Here is a 23,932-nt window from a genome sequence, read left to right as displayed (position 1 = left end):
TGAAGTAATATAATTTGAAATATATTTTCAAACACAATCTGCTTTTGCTTTCTGCTAAATCCGAAGGAATGACTGAGACTATCATAACACAGTGTTATAGTAGTCTCAGGGAGCAAATACAGATTATTCGTTTTGTATATTATTTTCTTGAATTGTAATAAGTCTCCTCGGCGCTTGAAATTATCACTATTTAATAGTACCACACTTAAAACATTTCACTGACCAAACAATTTTCCGGTTTTAAGGCGGTTTTATCAAAACAAAAAATGCACACACAATATTTTTGAAAACATAACAAGATAAAATCACCAGAGGCATTGAATGGTTAGCCCATCAAATAAATAAAAGGTAAGGTTGAAGAAACTGAGAAATATGTGATATGTAATTAGCCTTTACAGGTATCAGGTCAGTTCGCTAGTCCAAATAAATTATAATGAGGTCTTCAACAGTTCAAAACACAGGCACTTGTTTCTGTCAATATTGGGTTTACTATCCATACCAGTATTTGTACTGGTATGGATAGTAAACCCCATGTTGACAGAAACAAGTGCCTGCGCTTCAAAAGGCTGTTATACATGTAATATGAGGCAGGCATTACCTGTGAATGGGGACGAAGTATTTATTATTTTTTATTTTCAAAAATTCAAACATGTTGATAAAAAGAAACGGAAATATTGTAACGTTTCTGAGATTACTCTGACGTCCGACGTCTGTTTAGACAGACAAGCTGGGGCTGTGGGACGTCAGAGCTCGTTCCATATCAAAAAGTGGGTATTTGCCCACCCAAAATACAGTACCCTTAAAAAATATCGATTCCATTTGTTTTTTTTCGATTTCCGTGTTTCTAGGAATCACACCGAGAACCGCGGATTTCACTCCTAAAATCCTCCAAAGATTCTCTCCCAACACGTGTGGCTGTTAATTGGTTTATTGCCCATCAGAAGTACTAAAAATTAACGACGCAAGACAACATAATCGGAATACCCAGATAATTTACCTATGAACATTTAATCGATCTTGGTTGCACAGGTGTGCTGTAAAATCACGGTATTAAATATTGAAAATGTTTTTCTTTCTTTGACAGATAAAGATGTGACAATATCATTTAGAATAAGATAATTATTATCTTATATGTTTTTGTCCTATGCCATTAGCTTTGAAAATAAATGTACATACGAAAAAGTATGAAGAAAATACTTGTTATTTTGTGTTTCTATTACAATGCCGTCAGGTCATACATTGTGTTCTTTCAACAAAGACGATTTTGCCACAATTAGTATCTTTTATAACTCATTCAATATTAAAGCAATATCGGCGTATTAATTGTTCATTATTTAAAAAATCAACTGGCTAATAAAATCATGTTGTTTTTTCGGTAACATGATTCATCGGATCATCAAGTAAACTTAATTTTGTGAGCAATGTAAAATATTATGTTTCACAATCTCGGTACATTTATACAGACTAGAATAATTTAAATTACGAACAGAAACTGTAAAATGACAGCTCTGTTGAACAAAGGAAATAACTTCCAAGTTATATTGATAGCGCTCTTCATTTTCGCATATTACAGAAGGGGTTTCAAATTGACGAAAGTATTTATATCAATTTGTCATTTAAATTTGGAAAGTGTAAAACTATTTTCACTTTAAAGTACTATAATTCTACCGGCCTTCATGCGTTTGACAAGTTTATGACGCTCAATCAGTATACGTTTACAAAAGATGTTAAAAGTTGTGATGATAAGTAATCCGCTTATCGCTATGCGATAGGTCACTTATCCTTCAATTAATATCAAACCTCAAAATTGCCCATCATAATATTCTATTCCAGTTAAATCAGTCATCATTTTATTTTCAAAATTTCCCAAACGCCTACAATTGGCAGTTCTTTATCGTATTACATGTATTGTCATTTGAATACAATTATTCACCCGGACAATTTCCATCATAATTTTAATATTTCATCAACCGTAATTTATATTATTGACCATGGACATATAACTAATGTTCAGGCTACTTCCTTTTTAGCTCACTTGGCCTAAAAGGCCATGTGAGCTTTTCTCATCACTTGGCGTACGTCGTCGTCGTCGTCTGTCGTCGTTAACAATTTTTCAAACATCTTCTCCTCTGAAACTACTGAATGGATTTGAATGAAACTTAACATGATTGTTCCTTAGTATATCCTGCACAAAATGTGCGCTTCGATTTTTGATCCGTCAAAAACATGGCCGCCGTAACTTAAAATAGAACATAGGGGTCAAATGCAGTTTTTGGCTTATATCTCAAAAACGAAAGCATTTAGAGCAAATCTGACGTGGGTAAAAATGTTCACTAGGTCAAGATCTATCAGCCCTGAAATTTTCAGATGAATCAAACAAACCATTGTTGGGTTGCTGCCACTTAATTGGTAATTTTAAGGAAATTTTGCAGTTTTTGGTCATTATCTTGAATATTATTATAGATAAAGATAAACTGTAAACAGCAAAAAAGATCAGCATAGTAAGATCTACAAATAAGTTAATATTACCAAAATTGTCAATTGACCCCTTAAGGGGTTATTGTCCTTTAATGACAATTTTTCACAATTTGTTCATCATATTTGCTAACTTTAAAAAATCTTCTCCTCTGAAACTACTGAATGGATTTGGTTAAAACTTAGCATGGTTGTTCCTTAGATTATCCTGCACAAAGTGTGTGCTTTGATTTTTGATCCGTCAAAAAACATGGCCGCCGTTACTTAAAATAGAACATAGGGGTCAAATGCAGTTTTTGGCTTATATCTCAAAAACGAAAGCATTAAGAGCAAATCTGACATGGAGTAAAAATGTTCATTAGGTCAATATCTATCAGCCCTGAAATTTTCAGATGAATCAAACATCCAATTGTTGGGTTGCTGCCACTTAATTGGTAATTTTAAGGAAATTTTGCAGTTTTTGGTCATTATCTTGAATATTATTATAGATAAAGATAAACTGTAAACAGCAAAAATGATCAGCAAAGTAAGATCTACAAATAAGTCAATTTGACCAAATTGTCAATTGACCTCTTTAGGAGTTATTGCCCTTTAAAGACTTTTTTCACAATTTGTTCATCATGTTGACTTACTTTAAAAAATCTTCTCTTTTGAAACTGCTGTATCAATTTCAGCCAAACTTAGGCTAAATGAGTTTCAGAGTTTCAGAGTATCTAGTATAAATTTTATATTTCATTTCCTTGTATGTCAAGAAAAATAGCTCCTATGGCTAAAATAGAACATAGGAGAAAATGATTTTTTTTTGCTGTTGAAGAAAATAGGACGATTCAAAGAACATTTAAATAAATTGAAAAGCCAAAATAATCATTGATGAGAGATTAAACCAAAAAAATTCAGGTGAGCGATTCAGGCTCTTGAGAGCCTCTTGTTTGAAATATAAAACATTGACATTCAAATTCACGGTCATCTAGAAAGGTCACCTGAGTTTTCTAGTACACGATATTTTTTCCCGCCCTTTAAAAAACTCGTGCTGTGGATAAAATTGATGTTAATTATTTTTAGCATTTAACATTGTTAAGTAAGTCAAGTTCAAGTTCAACCCAAACTGTTGATAACTGAGATGTGTATCGTGGAATTGTCTTCGCACGCAAATAATTGTTTTTAAAATCTTTTGTTTAAAATACACAAATTTACATTCATTGTGCGAAAATAGATATTAATTATACAAAGAAGAATTAATGCAGCTGTAGAAGTATTCCTGTTGTAACCGAAATGTATTATTATCCTACTGTACTGCCAACAAATCGTAAATGAAAAATGCCGTAATTATTAAGCATAACGAATGGTGAATAATATTTTCCTTTTTACTTGAATATAAAAACTTTCAGACACGTAATTTTATAATTTTCTTTAAACTGCTCAGATTTATTAAGCGAAAGTTTTCGGTTATTTTTACACAAGTATGTTCATTTCGTAAATAAACTATTAATTTACTGGTGAAGACATCGAGGCCAAAATTAAGTAGTTTTCATTTTTTATAAAACTTAAATACAATTGAAAGAATTAACAACAACATTTTGCTTATAAATCTTTTATTCATTCCAGCAATTAGATAATTGTAAAAAAAAGGCCGTAGATTTACACAATTATTATGGGGCTATTATTATGCCTAATGAATGGTGAATAAATTTTCCATTTAAATTGCATATACCAAACTTTTAAACATATAATTTTTAAATAAAGACTAACTTTGAAGTAGAATATTTGTTTTTTCACATAGTCCACTATATTTTGTAATCGTTTTTTTTTTAAAGCAAGTACATTAAGGTTAAGATATTTTTAGATGGGCTAACAAAAAATACGAAAATATTTTGACTTAAGTTTTTATTACCACAAATTAAATTTAATAAGAATAAAAGACAATTAAAATTATACACCTGTTTGACACTTAAACTGATACAGTAGACCGGAAATATAATTCTTTATTACTTCAACCTTTACCTGTCAGGTAATTCAATTACCCATTCAGTCTTCTGCCGGTAGAGATCAAAGTAGAATAAGGGAAATTAATTCTACGGTGTAGAGAGTGAGCTCGTAATCACACTAAATATTTACCTGATTTTGGGAGAGATTACTCTCAAATTCCTCCCAACATTTTGGGAGGAATATTGGAGTTTTCTGGAGTGGCTCCGACATTTTCCTCGGTGTAGGGTGTGGGAGAGTTGGTCCTCTTGAAGGGTACTGTAGATGTGCTGCTTCCTCGCTTCTGGAGCCAACCTGAGGGCCTTGGAATTATATAAATCGGGCACCAATCTCTTCAGTTTTCATTTATCTCTTCATTTATGTAAGTTTTACCTACAAATGTACCTGCCAAATCTTTATTTTTCTATATTTTAACATTTTTCACAGAGACCCATGATTTCTCCATGTTGCCTTTCATTTTCAAAGATTATCATGTGACCACAAGAAAACAGTGCAAATGACCATAATGTAACACCTCATTCATTTACGCTGCAAGTTACCTAAATGTCCGAGAGCTGCCGATTGTTATCGTGGTCGGAACTAAATGCTAGTTATATAATTCCAAGGCCCTCAGTCGGCTCCAGAAGCGAGGAAGCAGCGCATCTATTTTGGGTGGACAAATACCCACTTTTTGATATGGACGTCAGAGTAATCTCGGACTAATATTGGTTCTGTTGTAAATAAACTCATCATAGATACCAGAACTAAATTGAGTATATATGTAAGCCAAAAAAGTGTCCCATGAAATTGTGTCTTCTTGAACTATATTTCACGGTTCATCTGTGAAATTTCGTTCACGGGACAAGATATCACATTTGTAAACCATAAAATAGTGTCTCCTGTTGTAAAAATTTTCCCTTGTTCTTGGACATAAAATCCTACATACATGCCAGATGCGCGTTTCGTCTACAAAAGACTCATCAGTGACGCTCGAATCCAAAAATGTTAAAAAAGGCCAAATTAGTATAAAGTGAGGGATTTAGTTGTGATGTTTTTTAAGTTATGACGTCATGTTCAATGTAAACAAGGAAACACTGTTATCAGGTAATGTTTTTTCATATCAAACAATTATTTAAAACTATTGACTCATACAACAATCACTTATCCATTGTGGCGTCAGATCAAGGTTGGCAAAAAAGTGGTCAATACCAGTACTACCGGGAAATACTGGGAAATACAGGCAAATACTGGTCGATTGGAATTTTGAGTGGTCATTACTATAAAAAACACTATTTACTTGGTCAATTATGATTACAATTAATAATTAATTTATAAAGAAAGTGTCCATATCAATTTTAATGCTTTCATTTCTAATTCTATGGTAATTCAAACAGGGATTGACATTGATAAATGTGTACATAATATTATAATAAAAGATAAAAACTTTGTGTCCCTGCTTTAAATTTCCATTCCCTTGCAGCATGAAGAAGGTTTTAATCTCACAGTTAAATAGCTATAGACAGGAAATGATTTATTGTTCAAGGGAGTCTTCATATATATCAATTTTATTACTTTCAACCCATGTACTGTCAACTTTTATTGGAGGCTGTTGTTTTTGTAATTGAATTTTCACACCTAGCAATGCCAGGTGATAGATAAAAAGACCCATGTAACTTCATTTACCTGTAGTTTTATTTACCTTTAATTTTAATTACCTGTAAAATCATACATTTTGAATAAAAATATATTGATTCAAACATGTAGAAATAAAATATAAAATTTGTAAATTCTTAAGTATGCAATATCATAATTCATAAAAACTAAATTTTAAATCAGTAAGAATAAGTGTTATAAATGAATAAAAGATATCAAATTCATCAATTTTATAAGCTGACACATTATATTTGTCTTTTGATCAAGATTTTACTTCAATCAATAGTAGAAACAACCATGAAAATTTCAATTGATCAGTATTTGCCAGTATTGACCACTTGGGGATTAAGGGTTTTAAGTGGAAAGGTGAAAAAAGTAGTTGGATACCTCCTGGTAAATGAATGTTGATAGTGGGTCTTCCCATGGATAGTAACAAGTGCCTGTGCTGTTTACTCCCAAAACACATAATTGAATTAATTCAGTGGCCAATTTGCAAACTACACATTACACTTCATATATTAATAATAATGTATAAGACACAGTAGACCACTGTAATTTAGTACATTGATCTGTTTATTTGCTCCTTGTGTCCATTTGTACCAAATTTTTATTTTTATAACGGTCAAATTATGAGATGCTTTAAGATGTTAATATCAAATCATTTATATGTTATGAATAACATAATTAATTTTTTATAGGATATATTATGTGTTTTGATTAGATAATGATTATTATTAATTTATTTACAGTTTATTGGTAAAACAATGAAGATTTTTAAAGAAAAAATGAAAGATACATTAACTATAATTTCCAGTTAGTTACATGTTTGATAGCTGTTTGGAACCTTTTGCCTATCTATTTTTTACAAGTCTTTGGTCATCAATATTCATTATCCATCTTGCCAAGTTAATTTATAAAGGAAAACTTGTTTACGTTTTTATAATGCCACTTTATTTTATTTCAAAACAACAGAAAATTATTTTTCTTTATTTGAAACATCATTTACGTGTAGCTATTTATTTACATAAGTACACTAATGAAAGCAAAATTAATGATTTTGGGCAAAGGACCCAGACTCTGCAAGTCATGAAGGGATGTTCAATGCAATGCTATATGGAATGATGAAAAACCAAATCATAGTAAAATTATCTGTACATACATGTAGCTATCTTTAAACTGTGCTCGAAAATTAATCACGAAACAGTATACTGATCATCAATGTAATATTAAACATGTTACATAGACAGGACAGTTTAAAAAATATCTTGACTTTCAAAACTCCTGCATTCCTTTCTACAAGTTAAAAACATTGACTAATATTGTGAGTGCAAAATCCCCCTTCTGGTCCTTCATACATCCATGTAGATCTACAAATTGCATGCAAAGGATTGAATATTGAAAAATGTATGCATATGATAGATAACCTGAATTTGTTGTTTCAAGAGTTGTGTGGATTATGAAATTTCTTTTAGAGTAAACACACTGTCCTTTGCAAAATATATTTTGTAGTTATAATAAATTTAGAGAATTAATTATTTTTTGTTTCAGATGAGTTTCATAAAGGCTAGAATAAATCCAAACAAAGGACCTCCAGATATGTTTGAAGAGTTGTATCAAAGAAGTCCAGTTCCTAAGGTATACACAGATACATTTGTAACTACTGTGATTTGGCAAATGAGAAATGGATATATTCAAAATATATATCATTCAATCAAGTTATTAAAAAAATCAACTTAATCATTTTTTTTTTGCCTCAAGGAAATTGTTAAGTCAATGCTGCAACTTTCAACACTAAGGCAAACTCTTAAAAAACTAAATCCCACAATCACAATACATTAGTAGTACAATAATTAAACTCATCTTACTACGGATTGTCCAACAGTTGCAAAAGTACAACATTTCTAAAGTTTCAACTTATTGAAACATGTAATTTGTCTTCAGATCATAAGTTTTAAAGGGAAATTCCGCGATTTTTTACTTATCATCTAATCATGTTCATCTTAACATAAAAAACACATTTGCAAAGTTTTAAATTTATATTCCTTCTAATAACGGAGAAAATCAAGTATTTGTAACTTTTTTGGTTGAATTCTCGAGTGGGTCGTGACGTATTAGCCCGATTTATTGAATTCTGGGAAAAAATAAAATCTGTTTAACTCTTATAGCTTATCGACAATATACGTAATTAAAAGCGCACAGCTGACGAATGGTCGAAGTTATTAACCACCATATAAGAATGAACGAAAGTGAATATGCATATATATACCGTTTTGTATTGATTGAATTAAACTCCTATAAAATTATCTCTAGTAAATGTTTTTGAATAAATTTAATTAATTATTGTTGAGATTTTTTTAATAAAATATTTATTGAACATTTTTACTGATATTGAACTGAAAATATTTCAATTCTATTTACCGTTATTGTTTTGATAATCATTGCAATGCAACTAATGTGTGAGCAGAGTGTGTATATTATTTTGTAAAGGTCACTGTATATTTCTCGGCTTGAGGTCAATTCGTTTACCTTGTAGCTATTTAGCCGCAGGTGTGAGTTCAAGCGTACACAGGTATAAATGTTGTTATTTGGAAAGGATAAACAGAAAGGATTAGAAAGAGTATATGCTGCCATGATGTTAATACACTAAGATTTGATACACGATGAGAATAAAGATACAATAATTAAATTGTGTAAATCAATTGAAAATAAAATTCTGATTCGTAATTCCGAAAGTGTATAAAAATAAAAGGAAACAATTTTTTATTACTTTCTTAGCGGCAATTGGCGTAAAGATTCAAATATGAAGCAAAAAATAGTAGTTTTAATCTTTAATAAAAACTAAATGCAATATTACCCAATTTGATATAAACGTTGCGCACGATGTTCCTACAACACGACGTTCCTACAACACGACGTTACACCACCAAAACGTCAAAGAGAGTTTTCTGAAACTTTTGACGTACATTTATTCAATTTGCATTTGCTTTTTTGTGTAGTTGGTTGATTATAAATCTGTCTCTATTAATTTTTTTATGTCTATTTACCTCAAGTTGTGGAAATCGATTAAATAATTTTTACCCTTAATTCACCTTAAAATGTTGCATTGTCGTAAGTAATGAACTAAAAGGAAGGAAAAATGGGACAGAATAATACGGTTTTCAATAAATGAATTATAACAAAACTTTAATCGCAGGCTGCTAAAATTGCATGGTGCATTCCATCTGTCATTGTAAATTTTTAATATCCTGATTCAACCCTAATACAAATATATCCGACACTCTGCAAGCATAGATGCAAGTAAATAAAAACATATTTACCCTTGATTAATGATTTGAATTGAATTGTATTAAAAACTTGCTCGACACATAACTTGCCGAAATATAACCATTAAATAAAATTATTATTAAAACCCGATCTTGAAAATTATTTTCCCAGACATTTGAAGTTGCTTGCTTTTGAAATGTACCAATCTTCTCCTGAATCGTCCGTATAATACGGGGTTGCTTTACTTCAATGAAACTGTTTTTGTCGCTGTTTCCAATAAGTCTTTCGGTTACCTCTGTTTCATGGAAAACATGCAACGTGGTTTTTTTTCGACAACCGGCTATTTTTTCAAAATTCCCCCACGCGATTTGTTTTAAGTATCGAGAATATACAATGGAACAAATTTTGCACATGTAACGTCGAAACTAAACCCGTTTCAACTTTGTTTGGATTTTCCGACGTTTTTCGACGTTTGGACAAAATGGCTACCGTTTTGTAATGTTTCGTAGCAATTGATTCTTGTAAGACCCAAACATGCAGTTAATAAAAAGAGAATCTAGACTTTATGTTCTTTTCGTGTATCTAACTTTTGTTTTGGTAAATTATAAATTACTTATTGAAATATCAGGTAAAAAACCCGCATTTAGTGCTTGGACAAATGAAATATCAACATGGACAAAATGGCTACCGCTTGAAAAACGACTGTGTAGAGATGGTTTTATAGAATCTACAATTTTTGAACTCACGAACAATGAGGCAACTGTTTGTTCTTTCGGTAGATGTTATAATTATCTCACATTTTTTAGACATTTTTAGCTATGTCTTCTTATAAAACTACCTTTCAGCCGTTAAGTCAACGAAAAACGTCATTGGACATTTTTCTTATTCCAGCTTAATATGCAGCCACCGAGTCAAACGAAACTCGACAAAAAAAAAACGGCTTTAATTTAACCAAGAACTGACACACTTCGTTGCTTCTGCCAAGTTTCGGGAACATCAGAGAATAAGAAATAGGATCACTGTACGTAAGAGATAAAACAGTTGTTCAAAAATGTAACGTTGGACATTCGTTTTTTCACATAGCTTTGTTGTTTTAATCCTCAAATATACTAGATATTACTAAGCATATGACCAAGAGCTATACGAACATAAAGGAAAACATATATTGAATCAGTTTTTATAGTGGTTAGTGTTTGTTAACGTTTTATTTTGTTTTGCGGAGGAAATTTCTAAGATTATGTTTTAAATCATCGGGGTTGTAGGAACAGCGTGCGTGACGTTATACCATTGTACATCTGTTTGATATCATTGACTTTACCGGAATTTCTTAACTTGTATTCAAAGCTGGCTGTGTTTAAATGCTAATAAAACTATTGCAATTTTAAAGTTTTTAATTGACAAAAAAATACAACCTACAACATGCATAATTTTTTTTTAGTTTCTTTTTAACATTTTATTCTTACATAATTAAATTCATTTGACAATCATTTACACGAACTTTTTGTGAAAAGAATACCAATTATCTAAGCTAAGGCATTATTTTTTTTGAGAATTTTTGAGGATTTTTTAAAAATTCTATGATAATATTTGTGCAATGTTGAATAATCCAAATAAGTAATACAGTAGTTGTAATAAAAGTTATATTTTAGTCATGCATAACAGATATTGACGAATTTATAATAGTTCGTTCATACATCGTTGTTCATGAAACAATCATTATTAGTATACATGTAAGTTTCCTGACGTATAAGAGCCATTGAGGATGAGCTCCAGAGAAATCAGACTAGTGGCGTTTCGTTCGTTTGTTTGTTGGGAAAGGAGAGGAAATGCAACCGCTTGTACAGATAAACTACAGAATTACCATACACGCATTTATAGTCAACACAATCAGAAAGAGTTCCCATCGTTAGACGGGGAATATGAAGGCTTCCAAGAATGAACAAGTGACATGTCTAACTCTGAACAGTTAGAAAACAGACTATCGACATCGACCGCTTGTTCTTGATATTTGAAACTGTATGCATATATATACGTATACGTTTATGATATAGTGATGAGTTCTTGCGTCTGACAAAAACTAAATTCCTTCATGGTTATATCTTGCCATACGTTTATATTGGTTTGTAAGGTGATTACTCAAAATCGTTATTTGAAAATCCTGTTTGTGAGATGTAGGTTCATTTCAATACAGAAATTTCGTCTATATATTTCACAAGTGTATAACACGGAGAAGCTCTGAAGGTTCATTACTCCCATTTTGTTTAGGTGTGAACCATCGATGTTTACAGCAATATCAAAGAATAAGGTGATGATGGTAGAAAGAACTATGGGCGTCATGTGGCAAATATTACATGCATATCGGACAATGAGTTGTCAATCTGTATGAAAAGATTTCCAATACAACCATATTATTGAGAAGGAATGTTTACATGCTATACTCTCGTACTAGTATTACAGGGTTCTTGTGGCGTTCACCTTAGACACACATCGTTTTAACGATGTTTAAAAAAAGACAGAACCAATTTAATGTCATATTTCCCTATTTTTTAAATATAACTAAAATTCTTTTATCTGACAAGAATACCCCTATTTAGCGAACAAGTAATTTATTCTTTTTTCTGTTATTGAACACCAAGAAAGAAAATAAATCCCGAAATTAATTTGAACCTTTGATACTCAAAAGTTTCCCAGCAAAATATTCACATCCCCTGGGGATAATTAGTGTTCGTCCAGTGGCGTATATAACAATTGTGATGACGAATTCCTTCCTTTGTTTGAGAACAATCTTATTGAAATATAAATCTGTGATTTTCCTAGGTCCACAGCTTCAATGAACCAAAGCAAAACTTATACATCGACCTGTATTTAAATCAAATTGGTTCTCTTCTTCTTTTGGTATACAACTGTAGTCTATCGACATTCAATGATTACATACTGTTGGCATACGTGGACTAGTCTATTTACAACACTTTAACCCCTATTTATTCAAAATATATGTTTTTTTCTTATGTTCAATGTATACACGTATATATTTTAAATTGCGCTATTGTTCCGTAACTTTCTATCCAGTCGTATAAACGAATCGTCTGCAAGTGCGTACATTTTTTTAAATCAATATTTCTGGTCTGTTCCAATCTGTCCTTCACTATTGACAATGACTATATATTACATTTTCCCAAATTCACCCTTGGAAAAAATATTTAAATAGATTTTAATTTCATCAAATCTTATTTTTTGGGTATTATTTATATTTTTATGAATTATATTCTTTACACCAGAAATGTTATTTATAAACAAGCGTATGTGTTTAGTAATGACAAGTAAGACAGAGCTGTATATTATACATCTGATAGTTCAAAATGGAAAGTTATAAGTTATAAGTTATCAGCCGTGTACACTGATCAATACCTGCAGAAGTGAAACGATGCATGAACTTGCAAGCCCGACAGGAAATCGCTTGAATACCTGGACGTGTCACCTCACACCCCTCACAATACCTTTGGAAGTAATACCTTTAGCCATGCTGGTGATCAGATGAGGGAAGATCAAAATATATTTGAAAAAAGTTTATTACTTTTAAGAATTATGAACAAATTAGATTTTCGAAAACAATTTTCACGGAACACTTAATTATGATTTCAACTTTGACTTTTCACCTAATTCCAATATCAACAGTTTAAAAACAACAGACCATGGTATTTAAAAAAAAGTAAGAATATTTTCCGTATCAAGTTAGTTAGTCGGATTAAACAACCGTACGATTGACAAGATATCGACACGCAATTACGACTACATCGGTTACTGTAGTTTTGTTTCTTTGTGGTTTATAGACATATCGTTTTTATTCATCAGGAAAGAAGACAAGATGGCGGATCTCGGAGAATTGACACTCTAAATTTAAAACCGATGGTGATCGCTTATCTAGCGGAATAAAACTTTAATATCTTTGAATTTGAGCATTTTTATACAGAATGAACATAATATCAATTTTTGATTTTTTTGCGAAGTTTCCCTTTAACATCTTTTTATTATTAATGCCTGTTTCTTAAACTATCTTTAATAATTTCATTAAAAACTCAAAAACAATGGTTAGATTATTTTACCTGCTTGTAAACCAGCATGACTGGTAAATTTTAATACAAATTCCCTTCATCACTTTCAAACTAGAATTCATCATGAAAATAAAGACTGTTGTACATGTATTTACTGTAATAGAGACTATAATAAAGTTTATATTATTACTGATACATGTAAATCTTTTACAGAATCTGTTTATGAATTCATCAGGAATCAGTGTTAATACTTCAACACAGGGACAATCACTACATGTACAGAAAAGTCACATCTTTAACCAGTTGAAGTCACAAAATTCTTTTAAATCCCCTCCAGCTATTTATACCTCTAAAAGTTTTCATGAACAGAGTTTACAGAAATCAAATTACACAAATCTTGAATTACCTAGACAGAGCAATGCTGTACAATTATCTAACACTGAAACTTTAAACATACAAAGGAATGGTTCAAAAGACAACTTTGATGGAGATATAAGTAACAATAGTAGATCATCCTGGCAGAACAATACATTTCGTAGCGACATTCAAGATAATAACAAACTAAATAGACTTGATGAGGTGGATGGGGTAGGCCATAAAAGCAGTGCTAGTTTTTCTTATAACAATTCAGTTGAGTCTTCTGAATCTCAAAGTGAAGTTTTAACAGACAGATCAGTTAGAAGTTCTGCTGGAGTTTCTATGTCAGCTGCTGCTATTTTTAAAAAGATAAAACTTCTATCACCAAATAAAGAATTAGAAAGCATTTCTATTGAAAACCAGGAAAACCATGATCCTGAATCAAGTTCAAATGTCAGTTCAAATGATTATAGATATCCAATAGAAGTGAATGTTGAGACTAGGAAAGAGGTCACACATGTAGGGACAATGAATCGTCAAGATGAATTTATACAGGAGGCATTAATTGAAAGGGTTACAAATTCCAGTGATGTGATACAGAACCATGATTTACAGATATGTAAAGATGATGAAGAACCGGACACTTCCGTATACAAACTATATAGCTGGATTATCAAACCGATCCCTGAAGTCAAAGGGATCTGTGTCGAAGGGAAAAAGAAGTAAGTCTTATCTAGAAGAAAAAGCTCTCACATCTCTGCAAGTTTAAGACAGACCCTAGAATCTATTTGAGCTGATTTCTTTGCAAACTGACAAGCAAGCCAATACTGTGAATTGTAGAACAGAGCCGTGGAGTGAAATTAATAAAATTATAAATCTGGCAAAGAAATCAAACTTGTACTGTCATAAAAAAGCCTTACAATTACACTGAAGAAAACCAATACAAACATAAAGACGACTGTGAGGCACTTCCAGATATAGGTTCTATACCTCAGTTAGAAATCACATACATTTTATATATGTTAAAGGCTAATAATTCATATAAACTATTTAAAATGTAACTCCACCAACTCTGGTCCATTCAAAAAAGAACAAACTGAAAGTAGTTCATATTTAAAACAAAAAAGCTCTATGCAAATGTCTTAATATCAAACTATGTTACTGTAGAATATATTTTGGTGATTAAGGTTACTAATGAAAGGTGAAGTCCCTGATGATCAAAATTGAAGACTGCCCCTAACACTGGTTTGAGCGTTATTCTTTGTCCTTGTAAACAACAAAATTTGAAATTCTTTCTTGTTTCCAGAAATAATAGCAATACATCCATAACATAATCTTTAGGAAAATAATTCCAGCAATCTAGCATCACATTACAGCAATCTAGCATCACATTACAGCAATCTAGCATCACATTACAGCAATCTAGCATCACATTACAGCAATCTAGCATCACATTACAGCAATCTAGCATCACATTACAGCAATCCAGCATCACATTACTGATAGTTATAATATGGCAAGGTATCATGTATCCTACATATTTATTTTATTTCCAGTCCAAATGATGAACAGTTTTTTCAAAGTAGTATAGTGACAACTCGTATTAAGAAGAACGAAGTAAGCACTTTAAATGGATCCAAGTATAGATTGATTGGGAATATGGAAAAACAGGATGCTTTGGAAGCAGGTATATTAATTAACAACTTACATTGATCTTTTTATTACTGTAAAATTAGTATTACTGAACATTGTTTGTCACAAACATAACACTTTTTTTTGTTGATGTAATGATGTAGGAAAAAAATCATTGAAATTAAAAACAATAGAGATCCTAAAAATCCCAAAGAATGTTTAAAACAGGTCAGATCAAAACTGTCTATGGTTAACTATATGCCTTAGGGAGGTGCAACCTAAGTTTGAGCACAATTACATAGTTTTGCAAACAAACAAACTACTGACATAATGAATCATTTAATTCATGCCAAAATCAAAGCACAAGCCAACAGGCAGACAATACATGTACCCTCTGTGACTGACAAAGTTGAATTTCAAAAAGTATGGTATGAATTCAATGTGCTCGCTTTCCACATGTTCCTGTAATAACCTTCATCAAGTACACACATGACCAAAAGTTTGGAATGCTGATTTTAAATACATTTTTGTTTGTTTTACTAACATATTGAAAAATTGAAAAATATTCAAATGCATAAAACTTGATCAATTTCTTACATATGACATCTCTCTTGATTTGTTTGAAATAGATCCTTTCATTTAGAAATAAAAAATCTTTTTCACTCACTAAAAATATTCTTCCTATGACATGAATACAGTTTCCATTTCCATTCTCAATTTAAGTACTTACAAAAATTAACTTAAGAATATTAATACATTTGATAAGATTGTATTTGCTTGTAGGTATTACTGAGGATGTTGTGAAAGACTTTACTAAAGGTTTTCCAATTAAATGGAAAGCCAAAATCTCAGAGTACTTTGATAAGGTGAAGTTTGTTGATGAGACACATGACACACTTGATGGTAAGTTTGTTGATGAGATACATAAGACACTTGATGGTAAGTTTGTTGGTGAGACACATGACACACTTGATGGTAAGTTTGTTGATGAGATACAGAAGACACTTGATGGTAAGTTTGTTGATGAGACACATAAGACACTTGATGGTAAGTTTGTTGATGAGACACATAAGACACTTGATGGTAAGTTTGTTTATTAGACACCCAAAACACTTGATGGTAAGTTTGTTGATTAGACACAAGACACACTTAATGGTAAGTTTGTTGATGAGACACATAACACACTTGATGGTAAGTTTGTTGATGAGACACATGACACACTTGATGGTAAGTTTGTTGATGAGACACAAGACACTTGATGGTAAGTTTGTTGATGAGACACATAAGACACTTGATGGTAAGTTCGTTGATGAGACACATGACACACTTGATGGTAAGCTTGTTGATGAGACACATGACACACTTGATGGTAAGTTTGTTGATGAGACACATAAGACACTTGATGGTAAGTTTGTTGATTAGACACACAAAACACTTGATGGTAAGTTTGTTGATGAGACACATAAGACACTTGATGGTAAGTTTGTTGGTGAGACACAAGACACACTTGATGGTAAGTTTGTTGATGAGACACATGACACACTTGACGGTAAGTTTGTTGATGAGACACATAAGACACTTGATGGTAAGTTTGTTGATTAGACACACAAAACACTTGATGGTAAGTTTGTTGATGAGACACACTAAACACTTGATGGTAAGTTTGTTGATGAGACACAAGACACACTTGATGGTAAGTTTGTTGATGAGACACATGGCACACTTGATGGTAAGTTTGTTGATGAGAGACATTAGACACTTGATGGTAAGTTTGTTGATGAGACACATGGCACACTTGATGGTAAGTTTGTTGATGAGACACATGGCACACTTGATGGTAAGTTTGTTGATGAGAGACATTAGACACTTGATGGTAAGTTTGTTGATGAGACACACAAAACACTTGATGGTAAGTTTGTTGATGAGACACAAGACACACTTGATGGTAAGTTTGTTGATGAGACACATGGCACACTTGATGGTAAGTTTGTTGATGAGAGACATTAGACACTTGATGGTAAGTTTGTTGATGAGACACATGGCACACTTGATGGTAAGTTTGTTGATGAGACACATGACACACTTGATGGTAAGTTTGTTGATGAGAGACATTAGACACTTGATGGTAAGTTTGTTGATGAGAGACATTAGACACTTGATGGTAAGTTTGTTGATGAGACACATGACACACTTAATGGTAAGTTTGTTGATGAGACACATGACACACTTGATGGTAAGTTTGTTGATGAGACACAAGACACACTTGATGGTAAGCTTGTTGATGAGACACATGACACACTTGATGGTAAGTTTGTTGATGAGACACATAAGACACTTGATGGTAAGTTTGTTGATGAGACACATAAGACACTTGATGGTAAGTTTGTTGATTAGACACACAAAACACTTGATGGTAAGTTTGTTGATGAGACACATGACACACTTGATGGTAAGTTTGTTGATGAGACACAAGACACTTGATGGTAAGTTTGTTGATTAGACACATGACACACTTGATGGTAAGTTTGTTGATGAGACACAAGACACACTTGATGGTATGTTGTTGATGAGACACATAAGACACTTGATGGTTAGTTTGTTGATGAGACACATAAGACACTTGATGGTAAGTTTGTTGATGAGACACATAAGACACTTGATGGTAAGTTTGTTGATGAGACACAAGACACACTTGATGGTATGTTGTTGATGAGACACATAAGACACTTGATGGTTAGTTTGTTGATGAGACACATAAGACACTTGATGGTAAGTTTGTTGATGAGACATAAAACACACTTGATGGTAAGTTTGTTGATGAGACACATGACACACTTGATGGTAAGTTTGTTGATGAGACACATAAGACACTTGATGGTAAGTTTGTTGATGAGACACATAAGACACTTGATGGTAAGTTTGTTGATGAGACACATAAGACACTTGATGGTAAGTTTGTTGATGAGACATAAAACACACTTGATGGTAAGTTTGTTGATGAGACACAAGACACACTTGATGGTAAGTTTGTTGATGAGACACATGACACACTTGACGGTAAGTTTGTTGATGAGACACATGACACACTTGATGGTAAGTTTGTTGGTGAGACACATGACACACTTGATGGTAAGTTTGTTGATGAGACACATGACACACTTGATGGTAAGTTTGTTGATGAGACACATGACACACTTGATGGTAAGTTTGTTGATGAGACACATAAGACACTTGATGGTAAGTTTGTTGGTGAGACACATGACACACTTAATGGTAAGTTTGTTGATGAGACACATAACACACTTGATGGTAAGTTTGTTGATGAGACACATGACACACTTGATGGTAAGCTTGTTGATGAGACACAAAACACACTTGATGGTAAGTTTGTTGGTGAGACACAAGACACACTTGATGGTAAGCTTGTTGATGAGACACATGACACACTTGATGGTAAGTTTGTTGATGAGAGACATTAGACACTTGATGGTAAGTTTGTTGATGAGAGACATTAGACACTTGATGGTAAGTTTGTTCACTTAATACAGGGTAGTATGTGTATAGGATAGTATGCAGAGTGTACATATGAAAGTAGGATGCACAAAAAAATTTATTATTTCACTACCACTGCTGACTTAACTGCAGTAAATTTACTAACATGGCATTGATTCATTTATATTTTTGAAGTCTGTTTGCCAAACTTGATGTGCATTAATTGAATAAGTCAAAATGCTAATGTGACATGACTTAAAAGAATATACAAATGAAGAAGCTACAATTGCAGAACCTACCGTTCTTGTAGAAATATTAAAGACACTTACTAAAATGGAGGAAAGAATGGGTAAAATTGAGAGGAAATTTGACCAAATAGAACGAATTACCTTCAAGCTAGAAGAACGCGGTCAAAACTATAAATGAAAGAAACGAACAGACTGAGAACAGTTTTATAGGTTTAAGCACAGTGGTGGATGACGTGATCAACCAATGTACCGGGAATAAACAGGAAATTCAAGAGCTGAAATTTGAAATTGAAAAAATAGGATCGGAAGTGGAAAAATCAAACACCGCAAAAGTCACCGATCAATCTAACGTTATTCAAAAAATGGAAGAAAGTTTAATAGATTTAAAGTGTCGCTCCATGAAAAATAATCTGATATTTTCTGGTCTACAATACCAGAAGGATGAGCATGTTGAAGAAAAACTTAGAAATTTCTTACACAACGAACTTAAAATTAACCATCGAATAGAGTTTGGAAATGCCCATCGGTATGGAAAACAGGGCTTTAATGGGACGAGGCCAATAGTTGCAAGGTTTTTGTACAGAAAAGATTTAGAGATGGTGCTTTCTAGTGCTTACCACCTTAGAGGAAAACCTTTTGGGATTAAAGAGCAGTTTCCGTTTGAAATTGAACAAGCGCGGAAAAAGCTTTATCCTATCTTAAAGAAAGCCAAACAGGACGGCAAAATGGCAAGCCTGGTACGGGATAAACTATTTATAAACGGGAAATTATACACAGAAGAGAAAATAAAGACACATTCTCAAACACCGGCAAAAATGACACAACAGAAAATTGAGGCAACCAACCAGAGCCCGCCAATCCCACCTAGATCAAAACGAGCTAGGACTGAGTCAGATAACAGCCCTATAAGAAGAAATCTCAGAAACAGTGATTCCATACCTTCTCCATCAACACATGCGAACAACACACAACCAAACCAATATTAGAGTGGCCACGGAGAACAACCAGCTAGACAACATACAAAAACGAATATTGAAAATGATTTAAGCAGTAATATATTCTCACTCCCGAATTCAGACATTTATAATGCTTCGACTTCAACCAGTAGCGATACATGTAGCAGTCCTAGAAAAAATATTTCAGCTGGTAGTGATCTAAACATTTTATGCCTGAACTGCTGTGGAATAAAGTCTCGCGTGAATTATCCAGAATTTAAAGACATTATAGATAATCATGAAATAGTATGTCTTGTAGAAACAAAAACCGATGACATTGATGTGATAAATCTTCCTGGTTATGAATTCAAAATGAAAAACAGGAAAAAAGTTACAAAAACGAGATCGGGTGGTATTACAGTTGGCTACAAAGAACATTTGAAGACAATGATAGAAATAATAGACACAGAAAGTAAATATGTAATGTGGTTTCAAGTTAACGGTAAAACATTTAATTTAGATAAACCCGTTGTTTTTGGAGTCGTTTACATACCTCCGGAATATACTAGGTATTCCTCAGATGAAGCTGTTAATGAGATTGAACAAGAATTTCTACGCTTTTCGAACACTTCAAATTACATATGCCTCTTAGGGGATTTTAATGCCAGGACAGGTTGTGATGATGATTTTGTAATTATAAATGAAGATGAACATGGTGATAATAACTTGTCTGACTTTATCGAAAACCCCATTAATGCTCTAGAAGCTCTGTCTATTCCCACGAAGAGGGAAAGTATGGATAAAGGTAAAAATAGATATGGCAATATGCTGTTAAATTTTTGCAAAGGCAACAGGGTTTTTATACTAAATGGAAGATTGGGAAGGGATCAAAATATCGGGCGATTCACTTGTCGTAATGCCAGTGTAGTTGATTATTGTATAAGCACTCCTGAACTTTTGAAAACGTTTAAGGACTTTGAAGTTTTAGATTCAAGTAAGTTATTATCAGATGTTCATAACCCACTCTCTATTACTTTTTTCTGTGATAAAAACTTGGCAATTGCCCATGCGGAAAATGTCGATTATTTTAGTAAAAAGAATACGTTTACGAAGATAAAAAGATGGAATTCTGAAAAGATAAATGAATTTCAAAATAATATTGATGTAGAAAAAATAGCAGAATTAGAATACAAACTTACAAATACTGATTTAACTGTAGTGAATAAGAACATGATTAATTCACTTATAGATGATCTGTGTAATATTTTTGTCAAGTCTGGGCAGACAACTTTTGGTACTTATACTGTAAAACAGAATAAGAAAAGGGGGGATCTTGGAAATAAAAATAAACCCTGGTTTGATGAGGAATGTAAATTTGCACGTCAAAATTACAGGAAATTAAAAAGACGTTTCAAGTCCAAAAATCATTCTAAAAACCATTCAGACATGCTAAATGCCGAAAAAGCGTATAAACACATTCTCGATAGCAAATTTAGAAACTTTAGAAAAGATCTTTCAGATAAAATTCAAAATTTGCGTGGCAAAAATCCGAAAGAATATTGGAAAATTTTAAATCAGAATAAAAGAAAGAAACAACCCGATATTGACATTGGAAAATTACACGATTTTTTCAAAAATTTAAACGCTGCACCGGAAGATGAAAAAAATGTGCAACTTCCAGAGATTGATCCCATGCAATGTGAACATATGAATGAACATATAAATTCGCCTTTTTCAAAAGATGAAATTCTCCAGTCTATTAAAAAACTGAGGAATGACAAAGCTTGTGGTGAAGACGAAATTATAAACGAATACATAAAATCCACATCAAACCAGTTTTTATGCATTTATGAGAAACTTTTTAATATTATATTTGATAAAGGTCTTATTCCACATAGCTGGCTTATAGGTACAATTAAACCAATTTATAAAAACAAAGGAAACTCCAAAGATCCAAAGAATTATAGACCAATAACTATCGTTAGCTGTCTGGGAAAATTATTTACAGCAGTTTTGAATAAAAGACTTAATGATTTTTCAGAAGAGTTTATCTTAATACAAGAAAATCAAAGTGGTTTTCGTCAAAAGTATTCTACTACAGATAATATTTTTACCTTGTATTCTTTTTTTGAATTATTGAAATGTAGGAAAAAGAAATTATATTGTGCCTTTATAGATTTTGAGAAGGCTTTTGACACTGTATGGCGAGATGGTTTGTTTTATAAAATGTTGTTAAATAATATAAATGGTAAGATGTATAAGGTTATATCTAATATGTACTGTAATACTAAATCTCGTATATCATACAATAATTGTAATTCAAAATACTTTGCTTGTGACAACGGCGTACGACAAGGAGAAAACTTATCACCTTTCCTATTTTCTTTATTTTTAAACGATCTAGAAGATTTCTTGGTTAGTAAAAATATTACAGGACTTAAAACCTTATCAGAAGATCTTGAAAGAGAATTAGAAATACATCTAAAACTTTTTATCATATTATACGCAGATGACACGGTGCTGTTGGCCGAAACAGCACAGGATCTGCAGACGCAACTCAATGCCTTTCATGACTATTGTAGGGTTTGGAAACTGAAAGTAAACGTTGACAAAACTAAAACCCTAGTATTTGGTTTGGGACGTTTGCCAAAAAATCTCCAATTTACTTATAATGGCATAAACATTGAGTTAGTAAAGCAGTTCAACTATTTGGGTATTGTGTTTACTAAAACAGGAAACTTTAATATGACTAAAAAATATTTATCCGATAAGGCCTTAAAAGCCATGTACGAAGTCCTGAAAATAGGAAGGATGTATCAGCTTTCTGTTAAATGTCAGCTTGACCTTTTTGACAAAATGATCAAGCCCATTCTATTGTATGGGTGTGAAGTATGGGGCTTTGGTAATAATGATATCCTGGAAAAGATTCATTTAAAATTTTGTAAAATTCTTTTAAACTTGAAATCCTCAACGCCAAATTATATGGTCTACGGGGAACTAGGTCGTCATCCGATCGAAATAGATATTAAAGTTCGAACAGTACTATTCTGGGCAAATTTGATATCCGGTAAACAAGCAAAGTTTTCCTTCATATTATATCAACTTTCTCGTCATATGAACGATCACCATAATAACCAGATAAAATGGATCCTGTTTATACAAAAAATATTTCAAGATTGTGGTTTCTCATACATATGGGAGTCACAAAATTTCGTTAATAAAAAATGGTTAAAAACTGTTATAAAGCAGAGATTGCTAGATCAATATATTCAGAACTGGAATTCCCTCATTCAAAATTCACCAAAAGGTATAAACTACAAAATTTTTAAGAAAAACTTGGAATTCGAAGAATATTTTAATATTTTGGACTTCAAAGACGCTATTGTTTTTTGTCGATTTAGAACGACTAATACTAAGCTGCCGATTGAAACAGGAAGATGGCAAAACGTGATCAGAGAAAACCGCTTTTGCAGTCTATGTAACAATCGACAAATAGGTGACGAATATCATTTTATATTTGAATGCAATTTTTTCCATCAAAAACGAAAAGAGTTTTTAACTGCATATTTTACAAAACGGCAAAATACAGTTAAATTCTCTGAACTTATGTCAAGTACAAGAAAACCAGTTCTGAAGAAGCTTTGTTCTTTTATAAAAAATATAAATACTAGTGTTTGTACTCCTGGCTTGTAACTTTTGTAACCTCTCTCGCTTGTTTTGTACATATTGTAAATATTTATTGTTGTATTTGTTATCTCTGTACCGATGTAATGCATTGGCTTTATGAGAATAAAGATATATATATTTGACAAAAAATGCAAGCTGTCAGCGTCAGTCAATCAAGCCCTATTTTTAATGGTAA

General features: G+C 32.2%; 1 protein-coding gene across 3 annotated transcripts in view; it reads left to right on the top strand.

The window, feature by feature from the left end:
- The first annotated feature begins 196 nt into the window (after positions 1–196).
- Positions 197–23,932, top strand: part of LOC134712455 (uncharacterized) — a 38,104-nt gene continuing 14,368 nt past the window's right edge. For 2 of the 3 annotated variants that reach the window (XM_063574004.1, XM_063574002.1), the window contains exons 1-5: positions 197–324; positions 7,639–7,725; positions 13,620–14,485; positions 15,320–15,450; positions 16,179–16,298. In XM_063574004.1, the coding sequence (XP_063430074.1) occupies positions 322–324; positions 7,639–7,725; positions 13,620–14,485; positions 15,320–15,450; positions 16,179–16,298 (1,207 nt within the window). In that variant the 5' untranslated portion in view covers positions 197–321. Of the gene's footprint in view, positions 349–7,638; positions 7,726–13,619; positions 14,486–15,319; positions 15,451–16,178; positions 16,299–23,932 lie in introns of all 3 variants that reach the window. The other variant, XM_063574003.1, reaches the window with a different exon arrangement.

The sequence above is a fragment of the Mytilus trossulus genome, chromosome 3 (assembly GCF_036588685.1).
Source record: "Mytilus trossulus isolate FHL-02 chromosome 3, PNRI_Mtr1.1.1.hap1, whole genome shotgun sequence".
In the NCBI taxonomy this organism is placed as follows: domain Eukaryota; kingdom Metazoa; phylum Mollusca; class Bivalvia; order Mytilida; family Mytilidae; genus Mytilus; species Mytilus trossulus.
Note: the sequence above shows the minus strand (reverse complement) of the source record. Positions and strands in the feature narration are given on the sequence as shown.